A 26864-nucleotide genomic window follows, 5' to 3' on the forward strand; every position below is an offset into this window, starting at 1 on the left:
TGAACAGAAACTTAAAATGCACTCTTAAATTGTGGTTACAAGGTAGTTCTATAATGCTTCTTATAGCTCTTAGGCATGTGAAAAATAAGTGTCTAAAACTTAATGTCCACATAACAATTGAATTTAGTTAAGTACTTATGGGATACACACTGCAGAACTACTTATCCTCTCCAAAGCCTATTTAAGTATACTCTGTATATTACATCTCTTTTTTAGTCCTTTATCACATTTAAGTATGATTAAAAACAACAACAACAACAACATTGAGTTAGTTATGCTAAGTGTTCTCATCTTTCTTGCATTTCAAAAATATTAATGCCTCTCAATATTATCGCCACCTTCATTGTCAAAAAAATGTTTATTGTACATTTATAATCTTTTGGGTGCTGCAGTTACAAAAATGTATATGACATGGTCCATGTGACCCTCAAATGATTTAGGTTCTTATTGCTGAGGAAGCAGGATGCATACCATGACATTACAAAGTAGCACATACTGAGGGCCAAATGAATTATCAGTTAGCTCTACAGCAGCCTAGAAGAAGAAATGATCACCAAGGACTGAAACAGTACAGTCCTTATATATAGGGGGTAATGGGGGTGAGCACAAAAGAAATAGGCTGGTTTGTGTGTGTGTATGTGTGAGAATTATATAGAATCAGAGTTCAGTGTTCAAATATCATGAAAAAAAGAATAAAGTGAGATGCTAAAAAAATTAAGAAACAAAGCAGTTCTTACCAAGAAAATTTCCTTATTAGAACTTCTTCATGCATTTTCTAATCTCTTTATTAATAGAGAAACATCCCAGTGAGGGGCCCAAATATAATGAAGCCTTCTCTAGGGCATGTATTTGGGAAAATTGCATTTTTTTAAAGATTTTATTTATTTATTTGAGACAGAAAGAGAGAGGGAGAACACTCAGAGGGAAAGTGAGAAGGAGAAACAGATTCCTAGCTGGGCAGAGAGCCCGATGTGGGCTTGAACCCAAGATCCTGAGATCATGACCTGAGCTGAGGGGAGATGCTTAACCAACTGAGTCACCCAGGTGCCCTGAAAATTGCATTTTTATTTAATATTTCTTTTAGTGTCGTTTATCCATCTCCGGATAATATTGGCTTGAAACTGAGACCAGAAGAGTTCTTCCATTTTAAAATCCTGTTATATATTCATTTAATAAATATCTACCAAATCCTTCCTATTCTAATACAATTACAAAAGCTCTCTCTCCAGTCCTGACCTCTCTCCTTAGCTTCAGTACTCCATGCTCAACTGTTTCATGGATCTTGCCAATTGGCTGTCAACCTGGTGATATCCTCTCATATGTGTAGTTAGAGTTGGTATGTTCACATTTTGTCAATTTTTTTTTTTATTTCGTCCATGAGAGAGATTGGCCTTTAGTTTTTCTTTTTTGTAATATATTTGTTGAATTTTTACCAAGGTTATTCTGACCTCATAAATTGAGTTGAAAAATCTTCCCTCTTTCTCTGTTCTCTGGAAGAGTTTATATAATATTAGTGGGATTTTTGTTTATATAATATTAATAAGTGTTTAGAAGAATTCATAGCAAAGTCATCTAGACCTGTTGTCTTTTCTGTGTGAGGCTTTATAATTATAGATTTAATTTCTTAATGGTTTTAGAACAGTTTTACATTTCTTCTTAGGTCAGTTTTAAGTATTAGGATTTTTCTGGGATTTTTTTCTTCATTTGTTCTAAATTTCAAATTTATTTTTACTAAGTTACTAACAGTGCCCTCCTATAACATTTTTAATGTCATAGGATCTAATGACATGTGCTTTTTCATACCTTATATTAGTAATGTGTGTTTTCTCCCTTCTTGATCATCCTTATAAGGGGTGAAACAATTTTCTTAGTATTTTCAAGGAAGAAATTTTTGGTCTTTGTTTAATTTTTTCTGTTGTATATTTTTTCTATGTCTATAATTGCTTTCGCTATTTGGAATGTTCCACCTTTTTTAGGAATTTAATTCACTTTTGGTGTTTAATTTGTGAAAATGAATACATAGATCATTGGTTTTCAACCTTTTCAAATATGTGGATTCAAGTATGTGAATTTTTCTCAAGTGTGATTTTTAAAATATAGCAAGTTTTGATGTGTTGCATTATCATTGGTGTGGGTTATGCTATAGTTTTCATCATTGTTTAGTTTAGAAATATTTACTTATATCCATTTTTTTCTGGAGTATTTACAAGTATATTACATAACTTCCAAACATTTGAGGACTTTGTAGTTATTTTCCTATTATCAATTTCCAGTTAAGTCCCACTTTGTTTAGAAGATATATTCTGTATGATATCAGTTCTTTGAAATTTGATGAAACTAATCTTACAGTCCAGCAGATAGTCTATATTTTACATATTCAGTGTACCTTTAAAAAAAATATATTGTGTCTCTCTCTCTCTCTTCCTGCCTCTCCATCTACTTGTGATTTCTCTCTGTCAAATAAATAAATAAAATCTTTAAAAAAAAAAAAAAAAGGGTGCCTGGGTGGCTCAGTGGGTTAAGCCGCTGCCTTCGGCTCAGGTCATGATCTCAGGGTCCTGGGATCGAGTCCCGCATTGGGCTCTCTGCTCAGCAGGGAGCCTGCTTCTCTCTCTCTCTCTCTTCCTGCCTCTCCATCTACTTGTGATTTCTCTCTGTCAAGTAAATAAATAAAATCTTTAAAAAAAAAAAAAAAAATATATATATATATATATATATATATATATATAGTGTAGTTTTAGAGTGGGGAGTTTTTAATGTGTCATTTATATCAGACTTCATAATTTGAAGTCTTCTATATGTCTGATTATTCTGTATTTACTAAAAGTGATATTTATTTTATTTATTTAAGCAGGCTCCATGCTCAGCACTGAGCCCAGTGTGGGGCTTGATCTCACAACCCTGAGATCATGACCTGAGCTGAAACCAACAGTCAGATGCCTAACCAACTGTGTCACCCAGGTGCCCCACTAAGAATGATATTTAATACTCTACAGTTATGATTATGTATCTATCTGCTTTTAGTTCTATCAAATTTTACTTACATAATTTTGAAATTTGATTATTAGGTATATAACAGATTTATAATTGACATGTCATATTAGTGGATTTGGTCCTTTTATCATAATAAAATAGCTTTTTTGTTTTAGATTTATTTTATTTATTTATTTTTAAATTTTTATTTATTTTTTATTTTCTTTTCAGTGTTCCAGAATTCATTGTTTATGTACCACATCCAGTGCTCCATGCAATATGTGCCCTCCGTAATACCCACCACCAGGCTCACCCAACCTCCCACCCCCACCCCTCCAAAACCCTGAGATAAAATAGCTTTATTTCTACTACTATTTCTCTCTACTCTATTTGATAACTTTTCTTTTATATAGCAATTACATGACATTTTCCCCTTATATTTTACTTCTGTGTCCTAAGACTTAAGTTGTTATTTATATGTAGCATATGGATATTAAAAATCTTTGCTTTGAATTTAAATGTTTAGTCTAAGAATATTTAATATAATTACTGTTATATTTGGGTTTAAATGTACCTACCTACCATTTTCTTGTTTGTTTCCTAGTTGTCTAATCTGTTCTTTGTACTTTTTTTTTTCTCCTTTATTATTTTCCTTTTTTTTATTATATTCTGTCTTCTCTCTCTGGTTGCTCATGTGTTATATATCATTTTACTATTCTTTCTAAGGTTACTCTGGAGTTCACAACATATATAATTTCCTATTAAGATCAAATATAAATTGATACTTTAATCTTTTTCTGGACATTGGAGTTGCAAGGACTGTCACACTCTTGCCTCTTGTGTTACTATTGTATATTTCACTTTACATATATATTGGTGTCACCAGAAATTATTTCTTATACAGTCAGTATTCATCTAGATTTACTGATATCTTTAAACATTCCAGTGATCTTCATTCCATTATGCATTTTCTTTCTTTCAATTTGAGATTATTTTCCTTCTGCCTAAAAAAAACAATTTTTAGTATGTATGTCTTTTAGTAGGGGTCTGGTAGTAGTGAATTATCTCAATTTTCTTTAACTGAAAATATTTTTATTTCCCTTTCACTTCTGAAAGAAATTTGCCAATCTATTGGCTTTCATTATTTTAGTTCTGACTGTTGCTCCTATGGGTGCAATATATCTTTTTTCTTTGACTGTTCTTAATATTTTAATTTCCCTTTGTCTTCACAAATTCTGCTATGATGGTCCTAGTTTTTGTTTGGTTTTCTTTTTTGGTGTGGGAGTTGTTTATGTGTATATCCTCTTTGGAGTTTATTTTGCTTTTTGAATATGTGACTTGAAATCTTAAATCATTTTGGAAAGTTCTTGGTTATTATAAATATTGTTTTTACCTCATTTTCACTCTCTTCTCCTTTGGAATTCCAGTTATGTATATGTTAGATCTCCTTAACCATGTTGCATGTCTTGTGCTCTGCTCTATATTTTCCAAATTATTTCCTCTGCCTTTTTTAGTCTTAATACTTTCCACTAAACTATCTTCTATGTCACTAATCCTTTCTTGGGCTATCTTTTAGGCTATTCTTAAACTTACCTATTGAATTCTTAATTTCAGTTATTGTGTTGATCTGTTTTCCATTTGGCCTGATTTTTGCTTTACTATTTTCTGTAGAGGCATTTTTTGGGTTCATATTACTTAATTAACCTTTCTTTTCTTAAGCACATCAGTTGTCTTTAAGGCCATTCTAATAACTTTGTTCTGTATAATAATTATACAGATAAATAATAATAATTTTATTCTGTATCCAGTATGTCTATTTCTATTATCTATTCATTAAGATTGATATTTGGGCTTATCTCTCAGTCTATCTAGTAATTTTTTATTTGATTTCACACATTGTCTTTGAAAAATCATGGACCTATTTTTAGAGTCTGAAAGGTATCTTCTTCCAGTTATCATTTACTGTAGCTTTTGGTGGGCAAGTCATCTAACACCATATCATTTTCTTGCAGTATGAATTTAACTGACTGAAACCTTATTTCAGTCTTTGTGTGACTTATTTTGGTCCTTCACCCAGTTTTAGCTCTTTTGGGTATCAAATAAAATTCTGGGGTTATTACCTGGTCATATCCACTCAATGGACTGTAAACTTGGTCTTTGTCTCCTTCATCCTATGAGGTTGCCAAAAGTTCTGCTTAGTTTCATAGCCTCTTGGTTTCCACTTGCAAATAAACGATGGCCTTCAGGGGAAGAACTGCTCCAGTGTCAGGCTCACTTGTTTAGACTACCCATTTATCTCCTCAAGTCTTAGCTGTTTTTGTAGCTCTCTAATCCCTTCAAACAGATAATTTAATTACCAGGTTTCCTAGGTTTTTTCCAGTGGAAGAGTTGTCCTCATCAAGCTAAACTGCTATAGACAGAAATAGATGTTTTCAAATATATTGATCGGTTTATCCTTTGGAATATAACCTCTGCAGTCATTGGAATTTTATGTTTTATTTACTTATCACAGGTAATATAGAACAGTGCCTGACATTTGGTAGTTGCTCAGTAAATATTCACTTGTTGTTTGTTTTTGTAACTGAGCACTGGACAGTCTAATTTCTGAGCTGGCTATATATACAACTCACAATAGCCATAGGGCTATAACATATTAATGTGTGGAAAACTTATGAGGCCTGCTAAGCTGTTATTCCAGAACAGAAGGAGATTACTCCAGTGAATAAATGTTAAAAGAGTTACTGAGAGATACAAATACAATTATATTTATCATTTCTAATGAACATTATTCTAAAATGTACATTATGGGAGTGCCTGGCTATCTCAGTCCGTTTTGTCTGACTTCCCGATCTTGGCTCAGGTCATGATCTCAAGGTTGTGAGATAGAGCCCTGTGTCAGGCTCCCTGATGGGCATGGAGCCTGCTTAACAGTCTCTCTCTCCCTCTGCTCCCCCATCCATCCCGTTTCTCCCTCTTGTTTAAAAAAAAAAAAAAGTGCATTATGAATTGTGATTGAATGGCTAAATCCAGTTTTTAAGAAGTATTTCCTGAAGGGAAAGACAATGGTCAATAAAAATAATGCTATCAAAGATTTTGAGCAAATTATGCAAAGCAAAACTAATGTCTTTTCATTCCATTTCTATAGTATATGGAAATATTCTTTGAGCAAGGTGATCTTTGAGCAAAGGCATCAAATACACAATCAAATCAAATATATACAGTATATGGAAATATTCTTTTAATATTTAAAAATCATCATAATTCACATGAAAATCAAAATATCCTAGATTATTTATAAATATGTCTACAATGAGCTCTATGTGGTATGGTAAACATAAACATATCAAAAAGCGAACCGTTTTCCTCAACATCACTTCTCATTAGGGAAAAGCAAATCTGAACTATGGTGAGATATCACCTCATACATGTCAGAATGAACAACACAAGAGACAGTAGATATTGGCAAAGATGTAGAGAAGGGGGATCCTTCTTGTACTGTTAGTGGGAATGCAAACTGTTGCAACCAATCTGGAAAGCAGTACAGAGGTTCCTTGAAAAGTTAAAAATAGAACTACCCTCCAATCCAGCAATTGCACTACTAGGTACTTATCCAAAGAATACAAAATGACTATTTCAAAGGAATACATGCACCCTGATGTTTACAGAAGAATTATCTAATAGTGAAATTATGGAGAGAGCCTAATTATCCATTGACTGATGAATGGATAAAGAGGGTGTGATTCACACACACACACACACACACACACACACACTCACATGCAATGGAATATGACTTAGCCACAAAGAAAGAATGAAATCCTGCCATTTGCAATGACATGGGTGGAGTTAAAGTGTTACGCTGGGTGAAATGGGTCAGTTGGAGATAGACAGGTACCATATTGTTTCATTCATATGTGGAATTTAAGAAACCAAACAAATGAGCAAAGGGGAAAAAGGGGGAGGGACAAACCAAGAAACAGACTCTTACCTAGAGAGAACAAATTGAGGGTTACCAGAGGGGAGGCGGGTGGGAGGATGAGTGGAATAGGTGATAGAGATTAAGGACTGTGCTTGTGATGAGCACTGAGTAATGTGTGGAAGAATTGAATCATATTGTACACCTGAAACTAATGTCACACTGCATGTTAACTAACTGGAATTTAAATAAAAACTTGAAAAAGAATGTTAACAGTTCTCAAACTATAATAGGCATGGTGTGGAAAGAGAAATATAGCCCAATAGAGGCACATCAGAGAGGTTGGACCAAAAAAAAAATCTTGGTCAAAAGATCATGGCTGGTATGCTCTGCATTTTGTGGGCTTGAAGGAAATCCTTGCCATTGCTCTCAGCTATCAATTGGCAGCACAGTGACCAAATTATAAGAGTATCTAAGGGAAGAAAAGTGGGAGCTTGGGGGGAGAGAGGTAGCATTTATTAAGGGCTTTTCTATGCCTAGGCATCTTAGTAGGTGTTATCATGTATATTAATTAAAATACTCTTCACAAAAGCTCTGTGACATTGGAATTGCTCTGTTTGCATAGTACAAATGAAGAATCTGGCTCCAGAATTATTAGACAGTATGCAATTAGAAGAATTTTGATGTTACATGTTCAATCTTTATTTAAATACACAGTCAAATAAAATACTCTTACATCACCAGGCTCAGTATATATTAGTGCATTTAGTCCTATATAGTAAAACAGACCAATAAGTTGTATTCCATATGTAGATGACTTGTGAGAGTCAAGAGGAATAATACTTACCATAGTCAAATTAAAAAAAATAATTAGATAAAGAATTAGAAAGCCGATGATCTGATTTAGTCTGAGTCCAGAACTTGTTGAGGTATTTCTACCATACTCTGCTGTATTAAAGGGGAAAACATTATACACTGTGAAATACAAGGAACTGATACTGAGAGAAATTAAATAACTTGTCCAATACCATAGGGTTGGTAAGTAGCAGAGACAAGATTTAAACATAAGCGTTATGATACAGTGTCCTCATCCCACTCTACCACTGTGTTTTACGAAGAAATAAATGATCTCAGTAATTTACCGACATTTGTGCATATACCTTTTTTGTTCATTTTTATATTCCTGTGTCCAGCCCCTTGTAGATATTCAGCAAATATTTGTTGGGTGCTAAATCTACACACCTATAGCTATGAAGAGATGGCAATTATTAAAGGCAAAGTGTTTTATTTTAAAAAAAATTTTTAAAGATTTTATTTATTTAACAGATCACAAGTAGGCAGAGAGGCAGGCAGAGAGAGGGGAAGCAGGCTTCCCACTGAGCAGAGAGCCTGATGCAGGGCTTGATCCCAGGACCCTGGGATCATGACCTGAGCCGAAGGCAGAGGCTTTAACCCACTGAGCCACCCAGGTGCCCCCAAAACAATTAAAATGTTTTAATTTAAAAAATCAGACAAACTAGGCAGATAATCAGTCACGACAAGATCATAATGGTGAGGAATGCGATGTGAAGTGGTATTAAATAATTAGAAAGTTGATAGGTATTACAGTGTAGTGGTTGAGAGCAAAGACTCTAGCAAGACTAGCCTATGTTTGTATTCTTATTCTACCACTTCCTAGTCTTATGACTTATACTCTCTGTTCTTATTTCTTCATCTGCAGATTGTGGGCCATAATGGGCCATAATGGGAGGGTTATCAGGAGCATGAAATGATTTGATAAGTATACAGCACAGGATCTGGCACACAGAAAGCACCCCACAATGTTTGCCCTTACAGTTGCTCAAGTTAGCTATGTGTTTCATCCACTGTTTTGGTTCCCTTCTGAATTCCTTACTTGGGAGGCCTAATGAACTGGTAAAGGTAGCCATGGCCCCTGCTTAGTGCCTACAGATCAATAAAATTTAATGACTGAAAAACAGGTAGTACATTGGGATTTACATGAAATAATGTTGATGGTAATGTGAGAAGGACTTAGATCCACAGTAAGCAGACCAACCTCCTAAAAAAAAAAAAAGTTATTTGTATTTTGCTCTTCTTATCCTTTTATGGGACATTATTACCCAGGATGTATCCCCAAGTACCCACACAAAATAAATGCATAAGATTTATGATGAAGTGAACCCTGGATTCAGTTCACTTTAAGTTCAGTAAAACAAACTCTAAGTGTCTTCGTACTGTTCCTGGCACCTTTAAAGAAATGTTAGTTCATGAGGCTCCTGGGTAGCACAGTCAGTTAAGCATTGGTCTCAGTTTTGGCTTGGGTTGTGACCTCAGGATTGTGAGATGGAGCCCTGATTCAGGCTTTGCTTTCAGCATGGAGCCTGCTTGAGATTCTCTCTCTCTCTCTTCCTGCCCCTCCTCCTTGTGCACTCGCTCGCTCGCTCTCTCTCTCTCTCAAACAAACAAACAAACAAATCTTAAGGAAAAAAAAATGTGCTGTGAAGGGGAGAAACTTCTGCTTTACATTGCTCTGCTTGTCACCCTACTTCATATGATCGTGTTTATTACTAGTACCGACTTGATGTGTTGATTTTAGTGATTGGTCAGTTCTAATTACATCTCTAAACTTACTTTCTTATGCCTGACTTTCTAACCATATTCCTGCCTAGAACTTCAATTTCTTCAGGACTAGATAACTTGTTCTTTTTAGGAAAAGTCTGGCCTGCAGTTAGAGCCCTCCTATTTGCTGCCACATTTACATGATGTTAACTTAACTCATTCCTGTGTTTGCATTCTAATTCTACCACTTTTTAATTTTAATTCTTCCATTGTTTTCTTACAGACCCCCTACTACCACCTGCTACTCCCTCCCAGATGATCATGTATTAGCTCTTACCAGACCCCTATGGCACAGACTCCTTATTGATCTCTGCCCAGATTTGTATTTCTGGAATCAAACCCTAGCCCCTTAGTCTACCTTTGAATTCTAACAGCCCTTGAGTCTGGATTGAGCTATGGGCTTGCTCTGGCTAATGGGATATTAGAAAATGGGGCATATCAGGAACTTAAAAAGTATTTGTGTATTGGAGTCAGCCTACCTTGCTACTTTTGGAACTTGACCATTCCAAGTTAAAGCTTGGGCTAACTGGCAAGATGCCACAGACGCATGGTCCAGTTGCCATCTTAACCCCAGCCAACTTCCCAACATTCAGGTGAGGCTGACTGAGACCAACTAAACACAGTCACCCACTATCAGAAGAATCACCCAGTTGAGCCCAGCCTAAATTGCCATAGCACAGAATATGAACTGATAAATGATTGTTGTTGTTGTTGTTGTTTTTAATTTTTTTATTTTTTATAAACATATATTTTTAACCCCCGGGGTATAGGTATGTGAATAGCCAGGTTTACACATTTCACAGCACTCACCATAGCACATACCCTCCCCAATGTCCATAATCCCACCCCTCTCCCCCCAGAACTACTGGGTATTTACCCTAAAGATGCAAACGTAGTGATCCGAAGGGGCACATGCACGCGAATGTTTATAGCAGCAATGTCCACAATAGCCAAACTATGGAAAGAACCTAGATGTCCATCAACAGATGAATGGATCAAGAAGATTTGGTATATATACATAATGGAATACTATGTAGCCATCAAAAGAAATGAAATCTTGCCATTTGCGACGACGTGGATGGAACTAGAGGGTATTATGCTTAGCGAAATAATCAGAGAAAGACAACTAACATATGATCTCCCTGATATGAGGAAGTGGAGATACAACATGGGGGGTTAAGGGGGTAGGAGAAGAATAAAGGAAACAAGATCGGATTGGGAGGGAGACAAACCATAAGTGACTCTTAATCTCACAAAAGGATTGTTGTTTTAAGCTACTAAATTTTGGGATAATCTGCCACACTGCAAAAACTAGATGATTTGGAAAGGATCAAGATCATCATTATTAATTGTTTTCATGAACCATTTTTTGATTTTTGTCAGTTGTATATGTCTGGATTGCACATTTGTTTACTATGGCAGAATTCATTATTGTACTTGAGGATAGAGGTATATAACAATTTAAAGCATTTATTTAGTATTACTGGTTAAGGTTAAAGTAGAAGAGTATTAAATCTTAAGAGGAGGGACCCCTGGGTGACTCAGTGGGTTAAGCCTCTGCGTTCGGCTCAGGTCATGATCCCAGGGTCCTGCGATGGAGCCCCGCAGCGGGCTCTCTGCTCAGCAGGGAACCTGCTTCCCTTCCTCTCTCTGCCTGCCTCTCTGCCTACTTGTGATCTCTGTCTGTCAAAAAAATAAATAAAATCTTAAAAAAAAAAAATCTTAAGAGGAAAAGTATAATAGTGAAGTTTTTCTTCCCTAGCCTGTCTCAGTTATTCTCCAAATTCAAATTTTTTCTTAAAAATTTATGTTCAGACTTCACATCTTTTAAATTGTTTTGATTCTACACAAATAAGTCTTCTCTCCATGAAACTGAAAATTACAAATCCATGGGAAACCAAAGTACCTCTTTGTATTAAGCATTTTATAAACATAGGAGTTTGGGGGTTTTAAAACCAAGCTGGACAGTACTCACATTAAGAACAACCCTGTTCAAACCTGTGAGTTGGATCCACTTTTATAATTTGTAGAGGAATTTATCCTTAACCCTTATTATTAAACTTCTTGTGCAGTAAGAGGAATGAGAAAGTTCATGGTCAATCCTAAATCAAATACACAGTGAATTGTAGCTACTCTTACATCACTACCTACATATTAGTCCTTTATAACAAACAGCCCATAACTTGTATTCTAAATGCAGATGACTTGCTAGAATTAAGATCTTCACAAAAAACCTAAAAAATGGCTTCCAGCAACCAAGGTATTGTTGACCTTCCACTGCTAAGCATCTTGCCTTTTCCTGGGCTTGGATTGAAGAACAGTTCTCATATAGCATGTGCTTTGAATCACAGGCAATATTCTGCTTACATCCTGGGGAGTCTGAGGTGAGGACAAATGAAAATAATGATGATTTGAACAAATTGTGCGTTTGTAATAATGGCTAAATGTCCTGGTTTGCCTCTATTTTGTGACCATCATGATCGTCCCTGGCTAAGTCACACTTTTTGGTTACTTGTTTTATAACACTTGTAAAATACATATGCACAAATACTGAAAATTAAAATTTGAAGGAAGGGAAGAAGAAAGAGAAAAGGGGATTGTGCCGGTCCAGTAAAATTAGCCTCACATTAATTGCGTATATGAAATAATGTCCCCAGTGTCTAAAGTTAAGGCTGAGATTTCATTCGACAGATTAATTGGTAAGCTTTGTGGATGGCTTTTTGACTCTGAGAACAATATAATTCTAGAAACATGTAACTGGTGCAGCATCAGAAAACTCTGCCTTAAACACGTGATTTATTTTGTGGTGTTGACACTTGGTTACTTTTGTTACCATATGATATTCTCATACTTGTGTATTAAACTGAGTTTTGTACCACAAGGATTACATTTTAGTTATTCAGTAATAGTCAGGTGTAAAACTGTATGAATGTTGTGTGTTCAACTGTTATGTTTGAGGATACCCAAGAACTCCTTATAAGATTTATTTTTTTTTTAATTTTACAAGTATATTAGCAAACAGGGTAATAGCTGTAAAACCCAAGGAATTAAGACTGTGAAATAGTGGTTTGTGTGAGGTTTTGCTCTAGTACAAAGATTTCTGTGGTTAAAGGTAACACCTGGATCTTAAAGGGTTGTAGTAAATGTGTAGGGCAGAAATTGTACTTAGATCTGCAATAACTGACAAAGATGCACAAATACAGTAATGGAGGAAGCTTAGCAGCTGTGTCCATAGGGCGCCTGGGTGGCTCAGTTGGTTAAGCAGCTGTGTCCATGAAAAAGACTGAAAGGGTAACAGCTTTTTGCTAGACATATCTCCAAAGGCAACAAAACAAAAGCAAACAAAAACAAAGTATTGGGACTTCATCAGGATAAAAAGCTTCACAGCAAAGGAAACAACTAAAAGGCAACCTAGGGAATGGGAGAAGATATTTGCAAATGACTTATCAGATAAAAGGCTACTATCCAAAAATCTATAAAGAAGTTATCAAACTCAACACCCAGACAACAAAAAAATCCAGTCAAGAAATGGGCAGAAGATACGAACAGACATTTCTCCAAAGAAGACATACAAATGGCTAACAGACACGTGAAAAAATATTCATCATTAGCCATCAGGGAAATTCAAATCAAAACTACATTGAGATACCACCTTACACCAGTTAGAATGGCAAACATTAACAAGAAAGGAAACAACAAACATTGGAGAGAATGTGGATAAGGGGGAACTCTCTTACACTGTTGGTGGGAATGCAAGTTGGTGCAGCCACTTTGGAAAACAGTGCGGAGATTCCTCAAAAAATTAAAAATAGAGTTGCCGTATAACCCTGCAATTGCACTACTGGGTATTTACCCCAAAGATACAGATGTAGTGAAAAGAAGGGCCATCTGTACCCCAGTGTTCATAACAGCAATGGCCACAGTCGCCAAACTGTAGAAAGAGCCAAGATGCCCTTCAGCAGACGAATGGATAAAAAGGATGTGGTCCATTTATACAATAGAATATTCCTCAGCCATCAGAAAGGATGAATACCCAACTTTTGCATCAACATGGACGGGACTGGAAGAGATTATGCTGAGTGAAATAAGTAGAGAAAGTCAAATATCATATGGTTTCATTTACTTGCAGAACATAAGGAATAACATGGAGAACATTAGGAGAAGGAAAGGAAAAGTGAATTGGAGGAAATCAGAGGGGGAGATGAACCATGAGAGACTGTGGACTCTGAGAAACTGAGGGTTTTAGGGTGGAAGGGGATATGAGGATGTGTGAGCCTGGTGGTGGGTATTAAGGAGGGCATGTATTGCATGGAGCACTGGGTGTGGTACATAAACAATCTTGGAACACTGAAAAAATTAAATTAAATTTAAAAAGAAAATTAAAATTAAAAGCCCTCTTGAAATTTAGACGCATTGCTTTATAATAAACCTTCTGAAAATACAGTGAGTATATTATCTAGAAACAGAACCAGCAGAAATTACACACACACACACACACACACACATAATGTTTATCTCTTACTGGTTCTGTTTCTCCTGAGAATCCTTAGGGATATTGAGGGATATAATACATAAATATACAAGGGAATTTATTTTAAGGAATTGGCTCACACAGTTGTGGTACTGGCAAGTCATCAGGCTAGAAATTCTCTGACAGGAGCTGATATTGAGGTCTTGAGGCTGAATTTCTTCTTCCTCTGGGAAACCTCAGTTTTTGCTCTTGGGAAGCCTTTTACCTATTGGATGAGGCATACCCACATTATTAAAGGTAATGTCCTACTTAGAGCGAACTGATTATTAACCACATTTATAAAATAACCTGCACTGCAACACTGAGATTAGTGTTTGATTAAATAACTAGATAATGTAGGCTTGCCAAGTTGACATATAAGCAGTTATAATCAGTCTCTCCCAAATGACATGGTTCAAATTTTGACGTCCTGTTGAAACAGAGATTGGCAAGCAAGAGGTGGCCAACAAATCTCCCTTACAATGACTTAAAATGACAGTAGATATATGAAAGGCTTCAGGGTTGTAGGGTTTTGGTTGTTTTACATGGACTAATATCAAGGGGAAAATACAGAAATATAGAAATAGTGAGGGAATAGTTAGCAACTAAAAAACAGCTCAGGAAACAGTAGTGAGTTCTGATTATTGGGAATGTTCGAACATGAGCTGGAGAATTTCGTGTAAGGCCTTAAAATTAAAGCCCAATATTATGTATTCTTGACATCTGGAGAAAAATGAGAGACCTTCCATTGTCCCAACCACAAGCTACCCACCCCCCAGCACAGTGCTCCCACAGATAAGGTTCCTGAGCCAAAGAAACCTTATTATCAAAGGGATAAGTAAAAATATCTGCTTCTCCCTGAGTAGCAGGTTTCAATTCCCTGCCCATGAAATTACTCAGACACGCCAATCATATCACATTCTCCCATCAGAACCAAGGGTCAACAGTTCTTTTGAACTGTAAAACCTGCTTCTTATAGCCTCTGCTTGCCTACTCTGTTCCTGCCACCCACATGTAGCCTTGCACACCCTCCTCCCCTGGGCTGTAAGAGCTGTAAGGATGTGTGATTAATAAACTGTCAGTCTCATCTGTCCGGTGGCCAAGTGCCATGTTTTAACCATTTCCATAATCCTAGAATGGGAATCCCTCCTTCACCAATGGGGAAAATGGGAGGTGGTTAAAACAGTGACTCTCCCTCCCTCTACCCCAGCACACCCCAGCAGTGATGGTGGAGAGGGAAAAGATTCAATCAGTTAAATAATTGGAATTAGTGACTGTGAGTTGCTTTCCAATCCCAGTATTCTATTATTTGTGTTCCCAGTGTTTAGTATTAGCATTTGTTGTATATTTTCCAAATACAGATATAACAATTTATCTTTCTACTGCTGGCACCCATCAGGTTGTTTCACAAACTATTCATTTATATATTTCTTTCAGTTCAAAGCTCAGAAAGCCATGCTTTATTCATCTTTATATTAACAATTAACATAATGCTAATTAACATAATGTCTGATATATAGGAGATAGTCCATGAATTTTTGGTGAGTGAATCTGAAAGTCAGTTTCTCCATCAGAGTTTGGGAAAAAATTACCAATGAGCAATGAAGTTCTCCTTAAACATAATATCATAAATATGAATTCCCCTGTTGAAATCCAAATTCACCCTACCCACCTGTAGATGGAGGGAATGAGATCTTGGGAGAGTTGCCATTTTTTCTTTTCCCATTCCCTATCCAAAATGCATACCAGTTGCCCTAAGGCTTCTGAAGAACCCTGCAGGCAGCATCTCACTTTGTGTAGGAAGGAGAATTCGTATAGCTGCAAGGTGATTCCAGCTTCTTGCATGTCTATTGATTTTGAATGCTCCATTCACTTCAAAGTGCCTGCTGAAAGCTAACACATTGTTTCTGCAAGAAGGCATTTATTTTAAGCATAGTTTCATGCGTCAGGTGTGCAGCTGCACAGCACCCCATCCTAAGTTATGGTAAAAATATGGTTCTTAAGTGTTTGGCTTGAAGATTTTTGACATATCTTTTTTCTGTGATCCCTGTTTATTATTTATTGTACTTAAATTGGCTTATTAAATTTATTTTTTTCTAGCTTTATTGAGATAGTAATTAATGTACCATACTATATAAGTTTATATATTTGACTTATATAAGTGTAATGATTTGACTTATATATATTGTGAAATGATTACCACAAGAAGTTAGTTAGCATCCATCATCTCATATACATATAAAAAATTAAAAAATGTTTTTCCTTGTGATGAGAACTCTTAGGATTTACTCTTAACAACTTTATATATATCATACAGCAGTGTTAACTGTAGTTGTCATGTTGTATATTACATCTTTTTTTATTTAACTAACTTATCTGGACATTTATACCTTCTGACCACCTTCATCCAATTCTCTTTACCCCATCTCCTGTCTCTGGTATCCACAAATCTGATCTCTCTCTCTCTTTTTTAATGAGTTTGGTTTCTCTCTCCTTCTCTTTCCTTTTTAAGATTCACGTATGAGATCATACAATAATTGTCTTTCTCTGTCTGACTTATTTCACTTCGCATAATGCCCTCGAGGTCCATCCTTGCTATCACAAATGACAAGATTTCCTTTTTTTTTTTTTAATGGCTGGATAATACTCCATTGTGTGTGTGTGTGTGTGTGTTTATGTGTGTATGTTTATATGTATATATGCAACTTCTTTATTTATCTGTTGATGAAAAGTTGTTTACATGTCCTGGCTATTATAAGTAATGCTGTTATTAAAATGGGGGTGCAGATACCTCTTTAACAGAATGTTTTCATTTCCTCTAGATGTATTTCCAGAAGCAGAATTGCTGGATCCTATGGCGTTCTATTTTTAATTTTTTGAGGAAGCTCTATACTATTTTCCATAGTAGTTATAAAAATTTATATCCCCAGCAACAGTACACAGTCCCCCTTTCTCCATATCCTCACAAGCCTTTGTTATCTCTAAATTTATTCTTTTTTTTTCCCAATTTATTTATTTTCAGAAAAACAGTATTCATTATTTTTTCACCACACCCAGTGCTCCATGCAAGCCGTGCCCTCTATAATACCCACCACCTGGTACCCCAACCTCCCAACCCCCCGCCACTTCAAACCCCTCAGACTGTTTTTCAGAGTCCATAGTCTCTCATGGTTCACCTCCCCTTCCAATTTATTCTTTTGATAAATAATATGTACTTCTTTTTTTGACCCATAAATTTAAGATTTCTTTTTGAAAAGAGGAAAGTTTATTTTGTGCAAATGAATAAGGGATTTTTTTTTTAAAGAAATATGAATGGTCTGGAAAAAGAATTTTACAAATCCATGAACTTATTGTATACCTTCACAGAAATATACAATAAACTGTGTTTGTTAGAAAAAATAAAATTACATTAAATCACCTCTGGCATTGAAACCAAGGATGTAAAGTTTCCATTTCCATATGTCTTTATATAGTACCAAACATGTGATTGGCCCTTAGAAAATACATATTGGTTAAATAAGCTAATAATAGGCTGTGCTTCCTTCTATTGATCATACACCTTATGAATTTAATATAACAAAGTTTTTTCTCCATCTCCTGCATTTATTCACAGTAAACAGATCCGAGCTATGCTAGGCCAGTTCAGCCAGGCAGAAGCCTTATTAATGAAAGCTGGAGTGCAGCCAGGAACTTTGGATGGAGTTCTTTTGGATCTTGGGTGTTCCTCCATGCAACTTGATGCTCCTGAGAGAGGTTTTTCCCTTCGGAAGGACGGGCCCTTGGACATGAGAATGGATGGTGGCAGGTGAGTATCAATAAACCATTTCTCCTCACAACAAGAAATCAATTTTGCAGAAACGCTCTGGATTTAATTTCCTCTTAAGACTGCAGAATTCCCATCACACACCCACACCTAACACTATCCATACATAATAAATCAGTTTTGTTTGCTACTCATTATAGACTTTAGTGTTTCTCTAGATTTGAGATTCTAAAAGGAAAATCATTGCTGTCTTTACACAGAATAGTGAAGAAGATAACTTCCATACTGATAATCTTTTTTTATAGATATAGTATGAGCTTTTTAGACTATAAACAGTATTGATAAATGCGATGCTGAAACGATGGGTCTATTTTTATGCAGGCCCCACTATGCCTCTTGTGAGAGGTAAAAGGATTATATTTAATACATATTCTTTTGAATACTGCATGAAATGCAAGATTCTGGAGGTCAGCAATTGTATGTTTTGTCCTGTCTCTGTCCTGTACAGTTACTTTGGTTTAATGTTCCCCAGAGAAATTACAGTTTATAGTACCGTACCAACATGGTACTATGTACAGGACAGCTTTACACCTCCTCTTCATTCCTCATCACCCTGGAAATACTGGTTTGTTCTCTATTATTCTAAGAGGTTCCTATAACACAAAGAGGGTCACATTCTGGTAAACTGTAGGATGAGTCATTTTAAACCTAAATTAATTTTTAAAGTTTAGATTATCACTTGTCTCTATGCCTAACACTGGCTTAGGGACAGAATAGTCTGTATGTACAAAGCTTAACCACGTTTTTCTTCCTCATTTCATGCCCCACCATGACCACCAAATTATGTATCATGGCTCCTACCTTTGGGAAGCTTACTTTCTAAGAGGAATGTTAGATTTTCTTATGTCTAAATAAGCAAACCATTCTGTTACTATCACTAATCTGCAATTCTAGATCTGCATAAACATTTCTACTGAGACAAATTTAGGTTTTCCGAAATGTCTTCCAGTCTATTGGAAGGACCTGCACATAAGAAATGTAATGTCCTGCTTAAGTCAGAAAATTAATAATGAGTTGACTTTGACTTCTTTCCCATAAAATGCTTTGTTCGATGGTAATTATTCACATATAGCCTTTTCCCCATGTTTTGATATGACCTGGTAACTTGGATTGTGACCCATACTTGTTGGAACCTTTTTGTTCTAAGTCTTACACCTTCTTTTGCACAAGTTGGCATTCATAGAATGAAGAATGTGATCATAAAAGAAAATAATGAAAATCCTTTAAAAAGCGGTGACTAATAGTAAAGGTCAAATATCCTTTCATGTTTGGAGATTGAGGTTGTTGTGCAGAGGTAATAAAATGTCAAGCAAATTTCTGCTGTTCCTATGTCTTGTTAAAGGAGAATGCCTTCTGAAATACGATGAACATAGCTTTTAGTTAATGGTTGTAAATCCCTATATTGTTAATATGAAGACTTCTTAGCAAATTGTAGTCTGTGAATCGGGGTTCTTGAGGTTTTTTCCCCCTAAGAACCTGAAAATAAAATTTCCCTTGAGCATTAAACTCTAAGTCAATACATAATGGATGAGATTAGGGTTGAGCAAGTATGTCTTAAAAAGCAGGATGGCTTCCAGGTAGATAGCATAGACTGTATAACCTAATTAAAGATATGAACAGATCTGAAGAAAGTATATGGCATTCAGAAAGGGGGAGTAGATTCACATGAATTCATAGAAAAGGAGAGTCAGTCATTGCAAATATGTGCAATACTTATCCAGGTGGTGTTATGGGATGAGGGAGCCCAAGCCAAAAAATAAGGCCAGTCAGGTCCTGGAGGCCGATAGATCTCTGCAATGAAGGTAGATGCAAGAGGCTTTCTTAGCCTTTTGCCATTTATCACTGGAATCTTATAGCAGAGTTTAGTCTCTGCTATCCCAATTTCCCCAACAACTCTCAGATTATAGAAGGTGAGGGAAATTGACTGGGAATATCTTCTTGTATAGACTTTTTAAGTTCAGTTTATGCTCCCATATAAGTACTTAGTTATTTATAATCTCAGAATTAGTTAAGTTCCTGAGGTGTAGGCTCATTTAAATATCAGTCAGTGTCTTGTATCTGTATCAAACAGTAATTTAAATTTTGAACAAACTAAATCCAAACATTTACTTTAGTTTAGGGGAGATCTCCATTAGTAATAATAACTGCTTTGTGAATTAAAGGTGAGTAAAATATTTTAATTTCCTGCTGCCCTTGACTTGACGAATGTCACGCTCAATCCACTATTGCTGTTATGATGGGTATTTGAAATGGAAAATCTGTTTCATTTGTTGAAGATTTCAGTCTCTGACTTTAAAAACCTCAGATGCTTCCTTAGACTGTGTGTGTATGCCTGACTTCAATACTCTGAAGTTTCACCTCTTGTCAATGAAAACTGACGTCAGCAAACTAATTGGCTCTTCTTGTGCGTAGGTACCCTGACATGCCCACCGCAGCTGATGTTGTGAATGCTTTAGATCAACAGGCACTTGCATCCATCCTGAGAACATACGGGGAGGAGAAGCATGCCAAGAAAATCGCTTCAGCAATCGTTCAGGCACGCAGCCTCTACCCCATCTCCAGAACCCAGCAGCTTGCCAGCATCGTTGCAGGTACCCTCATTAATTCTGAACAGTGTCTGAGAGAAAAAAAAAAAAGAAAAAAAGAAAAAATATATATATATTAATCCCCCAAACTCCCAGAGGGATTCATTTGTACTTAAAAATCATGCAGGATTGAATACTGCGTATCCTTTTCTCCATACCGGCTTTCTTTTGGTTTTGCAAGCTTCCCCATTCCAACACCTCTCCCCCACACAATTTAAGAAAATATACTGTAGTTGCTGATTAGTTGAGCAATAGATTGCTTTTTTATGAGAGGTAATTTATCATTTGTGCCTACCAAGGTGAAACGTGGAATGACAAGTGCAGAAGAATTTCTTGATCCATCACAGTGGTTGATAAGCATTCTGTATAAGATCTGACATTACCTCTCTTAGTTTCACATTTCTGCATTTTAATATTTTGGGCAAAAGGAGAATTGCATTGCCCAACTGCTAAAATAAAATCCAGTGACTCATACATCTATTCTAAACAACCAGCTAACAAAGGGTATGTGATGTATAGGTTATTCCATTTTGTGAATGCTAACTAAATCAGCCTGAGGGGCTTATTGAAACATTTCATCTTTTCTGCTGTTTGCCACCATAAACCTCTTGAACTTAAGTCTAGCTAGGAGGCGCTTTATTATAGCCTTTCTGTTTGAAGCCAAAGTTGTTTCACAGCTGTGTTCCATGATGAAAGTTTTCCAAGGCAAAAATACAACTCCTGCAGTTATTTAACAGAATTCCAGTGTTAAATTCTTCATCTTGTTGGGCCATCTGAAACCCTACATCATTTTTATTTACCGAATGTATTAGGATTTCTTTTCAATGGCTTCTATTAAGTTACTTAAGTAGCTAAAGAGGTAGAGAAAATGAATAATTGTGTAGCTTCTAAAAAGAACCTAATATTGGTTGCCTCTTTTTAAATATTATCTATAGTTTAAGAAATAAAACTTGATTATAAATTTATTCAGATCAAGATTTAGAGATCATATAGCAATTGCTTTATGATATAATTTGATAACCCTATATTTTACTTAGTTAGGATAATAAAATATAAAGAGTTGACCAAGTATTTAAATTTTTTAAGCTTTATACATGCCTCAAGACCCTTCCAACTTAACACTGAGATTCCTGTTGTCAAGTAAGAGCAAAATTCTTGTGGCTTTTATGATCATAAAATATTCCATGGTATTTTTTCCCAAAAAGTTTGTGCTAGCAGACTGCATTAATTTACCCTCTGTCTTGTATCCCTTAGTTAGTTAGTGTACTCACTAACCATTACTACCTTACCTTAGCCTTTCTGTCATTCTTTAGCTGTATATGTTGTTCTCTGTCTCCCATATGTTTATATATGAGAAAATCCAGAATTTTCTCAGAAAATGAGGACTTAGGGCTGAGGGCATCTTAGAGATCATCCAGTCAAAAAACCTCATCTGATAACTGAAGAAACTGAGCCTCATTGAGGGTCAGTAGTTTCCTCCAAGGTAGACAGTCTAATTAATGGCAAAGCCAGTACTAATCTAGAATTTGGAAGCTCATGAATTTGAGGCATAACTGGGAATTTACCTTTAAGATATTGAGTTAACTCTTTTGTCTCAGGGTCCTAATCTGCAAACTTGGGGTAATGACACTGTGGAATTACACAGAAATTAAATCAAGACATAAATAGAAACAGTTTAAGTATTTTCAGAAAGAGTATGATGTGAAAAACTTATTAAGGCTATGAGAAATGATATCATAAAAATGAGAATACTCATATATGTGTAGACTTTAATAAATGCCATTAAAAGATTGAGTTCCCCATAATAAGTCCATTTTTATGGCTCAGATCAGCCCATAGCAATACAAATTTATTTATGATATAATTCTGTGGAAAAGGGAAAAAACAGAAATAAAATGGGTTTGCATCTTGCGCTCCTTTCTTCAAAAACTATTTTGGGAGAGGCTGCTATATGCCAGGCATTATACTGAGTACTAGCAGTAGAATGGAGAGCCGGTCAGAGCCTTTGTTCAAAAAGTTTACTGACTGGTAAGTGACTGAATAAAAACATAGTATAGTAAACATAGTTCTTCTACTTATACTGTAGATCCGAAGATCTACTTATACTGTAAATCCGAAGTTTTGATTTTGTGAGTAATAAAAAAGTTGGTACATGTGGAGAATTATAGAACCTATACATATTTATATATATATATATATATATATATATATATATATATATATATATGGAGATGTTTGAGTCTTAATTGCAATTCTACAAAGTCCATTCTTACATAAACCACACCCCATGGCATGCCTTCTGTAAGCTCTGATTTTATTTTTATTAAAGTGAAGTTATAGTTTAAAGAGATTTACAAATCAATCTGAACATATTTTCTAGATTTTCATAATTTTTCAGTCTTTCATAATTACCTCAGGTACATCTAATTTGATTGAATTTTTTTACATGATTCACCTTTATCAGAGTCTCCAAAGTGTCTACATTAGTTTTCATGGGCACAGCAGATGTCTTTCGTTTTGCATTCATATTTCACCAGTTTGTGTAATATTTGATGAAATTAATTGATGGCAAAAGTAAGTGCTCTGGGCTGGGCTATAAGGGTATAGCTCTTTTGGTGGGAGCAGGACTATATAGGAATGCCAGAGTAAAATACTACCCTGGACAGTTGAACAGAGAAAGGGATTAATTTGTCAAGTCCCTTAAATGGAAGTCCCTTAAGAGAGCGACTCACAGAGGGAATGTAGAAAGCAGTAGAGGGCCCAGTATTAGTTTCCTAGGGCTGCAGTAACAAAGTACCACACATTTGATGGCTTAAAAGAACAGAAATTTACTCTATCACAGTTCTGGAGGCTAGAATCCAAAGTCAAGGGAGCAGCAGGGCTCTAGAGGAAAATGCCTGCTTGACTCTTCCTAGTGTATGGCAGCTGACAGCAATCCTCGATGTTCCTTGGCTTGTATATGGTATTGCTAAGTCTCTGCCTCCACTATCACATGGGATTCTCCTTGTACCTGTTTTTGTGTCCAAATTTTCCTGTTATTATAAGGACATCAGTCATATTAGATTTAGGGCCCAACCTAATAGAATGTCCTCATCTTGATGATATCTGCAAAGATCCTATTTCCAAATAAAGTTATGTTCATGGTTCCTAGTAAACAAAAACTTTGGGGGACACTATTCAACCTGGTACAGTTCCTACGCAGTATCTGTATTAACAAACATGTATTTTGGCAGGCTGTAGTATGCTGTGACTAGATTTGGACATCTTTTCTGGTTCTAATAAAATCATACTAAGTATATTCAAGATATCAAGCACTCTGAGAAATATACTACAGTTCCTGATATATAGTAAAATGCATATATTGATGGAAATACTAAATCACTTACTTTACTTTCAAAAAGCTAATAATCCATTAGGACAAGGGAGACCACTACACTTATAATCACAGTATACGTAGTAGAATTACATAATAATTCAAGTGATTAAGTTGTAATTTATAAGACCTAAAGCCTGGGGTCTTTTGCTAGTACAAGTAACTATAGCTCCAGTATTCTGCCATATCATGTGAGTACCTTAAGACAGGCTTGAGGCTGCAGATTGGAACAGGACCCTTACAATTACCATGAATTACTTGGTGAATTACCAAATTAGTACTTTATAACTCCTAAACAACCTGTGGGACTTCACTATTCATACACACTATTTAGAACTAAATATTGTCAGAAATTTTAATATTAATATCTAATACATGCCAGTGTTCCCTCCAAAAATAATTCATAAATAACAAGTTGCACTTTGTTAAGCCTAGTTTATGTTCTAATATGGTTATAACTAAAAAGTTAGATTTATGAAATCTAAAACTTGAAAATAACCTGAGGGGACTAATTTAATGTGGAACCAAACTAATAAATGATCATCTTGCTTTAGCCTTGTCATCTCCATCTGTCTTACTGCTCCTTGTATTTCCATGAAGAGGAGCACATTTCAGTCTGAAACTGCTAGTTCCATATATAGAGACCTAAAGTCTTTAGAAAGGATGAATTCCTTAGAATAAAATCTGAATCCCTTTACATGGTTTGTAAAGCTTTTCATGGACAAGCTCGTACCTCTCTTTTCATTTTCATCTTTCTTGCTCTCCGTAGTAATCTCTGCTCTAACTGGAGTAAAGTTCTGTAGTCTCGTCTTTCCAGCACACCAGAGTCACTCTCACTTACGGGCCCTGTGTATTATCAACACCAAAGGGCTCAAGCCCTGTCCTTTCGTGTAGCTAATGCCAGCTCATCCTTTGGAGCGTAGCTGAAGTGTTTTTTCTAGAAGAAAGTTTTTTCTAGCTCTACACAGATGAGTTGAGATGCTCTTCTCCATGCTCCGATAGCACCGCATTTCCCTGCCATAGCACTTTCACTTCTATTCCTTGCTTCCTATTGAACTTCTCCCCTAGACCTATACTATTTAGTACAGTTGCCAGTAGCCACATGTGTCCCTGGAACTCTTGAAATGTGGCTGTTCCTAATTGAATATAAAATACACACCTTAATTTGAAAAAAGAATTTAGTGTCTCTCAAAAATTTATATGTTCATTCTGTGTTGAAATGATCATATTTTAGAAATTATTGGGTTACATACAGTATTAAAATGAACTGTACCCATTCTTTTTACTTATTTAAGGAGGATGTAGAAAATTTTAAGTAATATATGTGGATCACATTATATTTTTTTTAGACAGTCCTGCTCCAGATGATAAGCACTGTGAGGGCACTGTCATGACTGTGCCCCCAGCACTTAGCATGGTTTTGGCCCTTGGAAAGCATTTGATAAGTAATTTTTTAAGGTTAATATATAAAATAAACAAAACTACATCAATCAGGAAGGCTCTGCTTTTATAAAGCTGGTATTCAGTGAAATAACATCAGTATAACTAAAAAATTGGTGTTCAGCCTTAGAGGTCATACCAATATGCTTCAATAATACTAACACTGATGTACACAAGTAAATTAGAAAAAGCACATTGCCTTCCCAGTACTTTAATATATTCATCTTTAGGGCTGAAATGGTATTTTTCCTCTCTTAATCTTTAGAGGTGCTGTGAAGAAAAAGTAAACTAATGAAATATTTTTATTAAGAGTTTTTAATAATGGGAAATGATACATATTAAAATCTCTTGAGCTGTCCAGGAAAAAGAAGATTTAAGTAATTTTATAAAAAATAAAATGACTGTGGTCTAGAATTAATGTATGTTTGAATGTTGTAGTCTTAAAAATGGCATTGGTTCTAGCCTTGCCTCTGAATATTTTCTCAAGAGGCTGTCCGTATTTTATTCCATATTCCATTGCTCTTCCCATCCTCTGGATACATCAAGGGAAACTTAATTATTAAGTTAAATTTAGTTTAATGAAGAGATTTTACTTCAAGTCCTGGTTCTGCAGCTTGCTTTCTATGTAAACTCAAACAGTTCTAGGCCTTCTCGTTCTCATCTTGAAATGGAAGTAGATAATATTTATGAGGGGCACGTGGGTGGCTCAGTTGGTTAACCTGCTGCCTTTGGCTCAGGTCATGATCCCAGAGTTCTGGGATCAAGTCCCACATCGGGCTCCTTGCTCAGTGAGGAGCCTGCTTCTCTCTCTGCCTCTGCCTGCCACTCTGCCTGCTTGTGCTCGCTCTCTGAAAAATAAATAAGTAAAATCTTTTTAAAAAATAGTATTTATTATAATGATCATTTGTTACTTTTTTCATAACCCTACTATGTTTTTCTTAAATTAATATTGAAATTCACTCATAGTTTTCAGCTTATGCCAAAATCAAAGTATGCCTATCACTTTTCAGATCATTGGGATTTAGATTAAGATTCACAAAAATAGATAATCAATGCACTGATAATCAAGAAGTGACAGAAGGCTTACAATATCAGTGTTTTAATGTGAATGGAGTTGGGGGGGAAGCTTCTTAGCTATGTTTGGTTCTTGTTGATTAAATATATAGACTTATTATTCCCTGACTAAAACTTTTATGTAACCTTTATTCTGACTCATGAACTGGGTACATGGCCAGAGCTTAATGAATGCTTGTTGAACAAATAAATCAATAAAAAGATGTGTACATTCCCAGCCAAAGTAAAAATGAAAATTCAGGGGCAAAAAAGTATAAGTTGTTAGGTATTACTGAGAATCAATTGTACTCTGCCCTTAACACTGAAGAGGGGGAGACCCAAGCATCAAAGTATTCAATATAATTAAAACAACTTGAGGAATAAGTTGAAATTCTCTAGGACATGGATCAAACATTCTCAGGTTCTTTGGTTCTGCTATTTATTTGCTCTGTGAACTTGAATAAATCACTTGTTTTCTCTGATCCTTATTTCCTCATCTGGAAAAGAAGAATAACTAATTCTTGCTATGACCAATAAATGAGAGGTATATAAGAAAATTCTCTGTGAATTTT

At 35.6% G+C, this 26864-nt stretch overlaps 1 protein-coding gene across 3 annotated transcripts in view; it reads left to right on the plus strand.

Moving 5' to 3' along the window:
- Window positions 1-26864, plus strand: part of METTL15 (methyltransferase like 15) — a 190157-nt gene that overhangs the window by 133257 nt on the left and 30036 nt on the right. For 2 of the 3 annotated variants that reach the window (XM_044259000.1, XM_044258999.1), the window contains exons 4-5: window positions 17632-17823; window positions 20254-20432. In XM_044259000.1, coding sequence (XP_044114935.1) covers window positions 17632-17823; window positions 20254-20432 — 371 coding nt within the window. The remainder of the gene's footprint in view (window positions 1-17631; window positions 17824-20253; window positions 20433-26864) is intronic. The other variant, XM_044259001.1, reaches the window with a different exon arrangement.

The sequence above is a fragment of the Neovison vison genome, chromosome 7, assembly GCF_020171115.1.
Source record: "Neovison vison isolate M4711 chromosome 7, ASM_NN_V1, whole genome shotgun sequence".
Taxonomy (NCBI): domain Eukaryota; kingdom Metazoa; phylum Chordata; class Mammalia; order Carnivora; family Mustelidae; genus Neogale; species Neogale vison.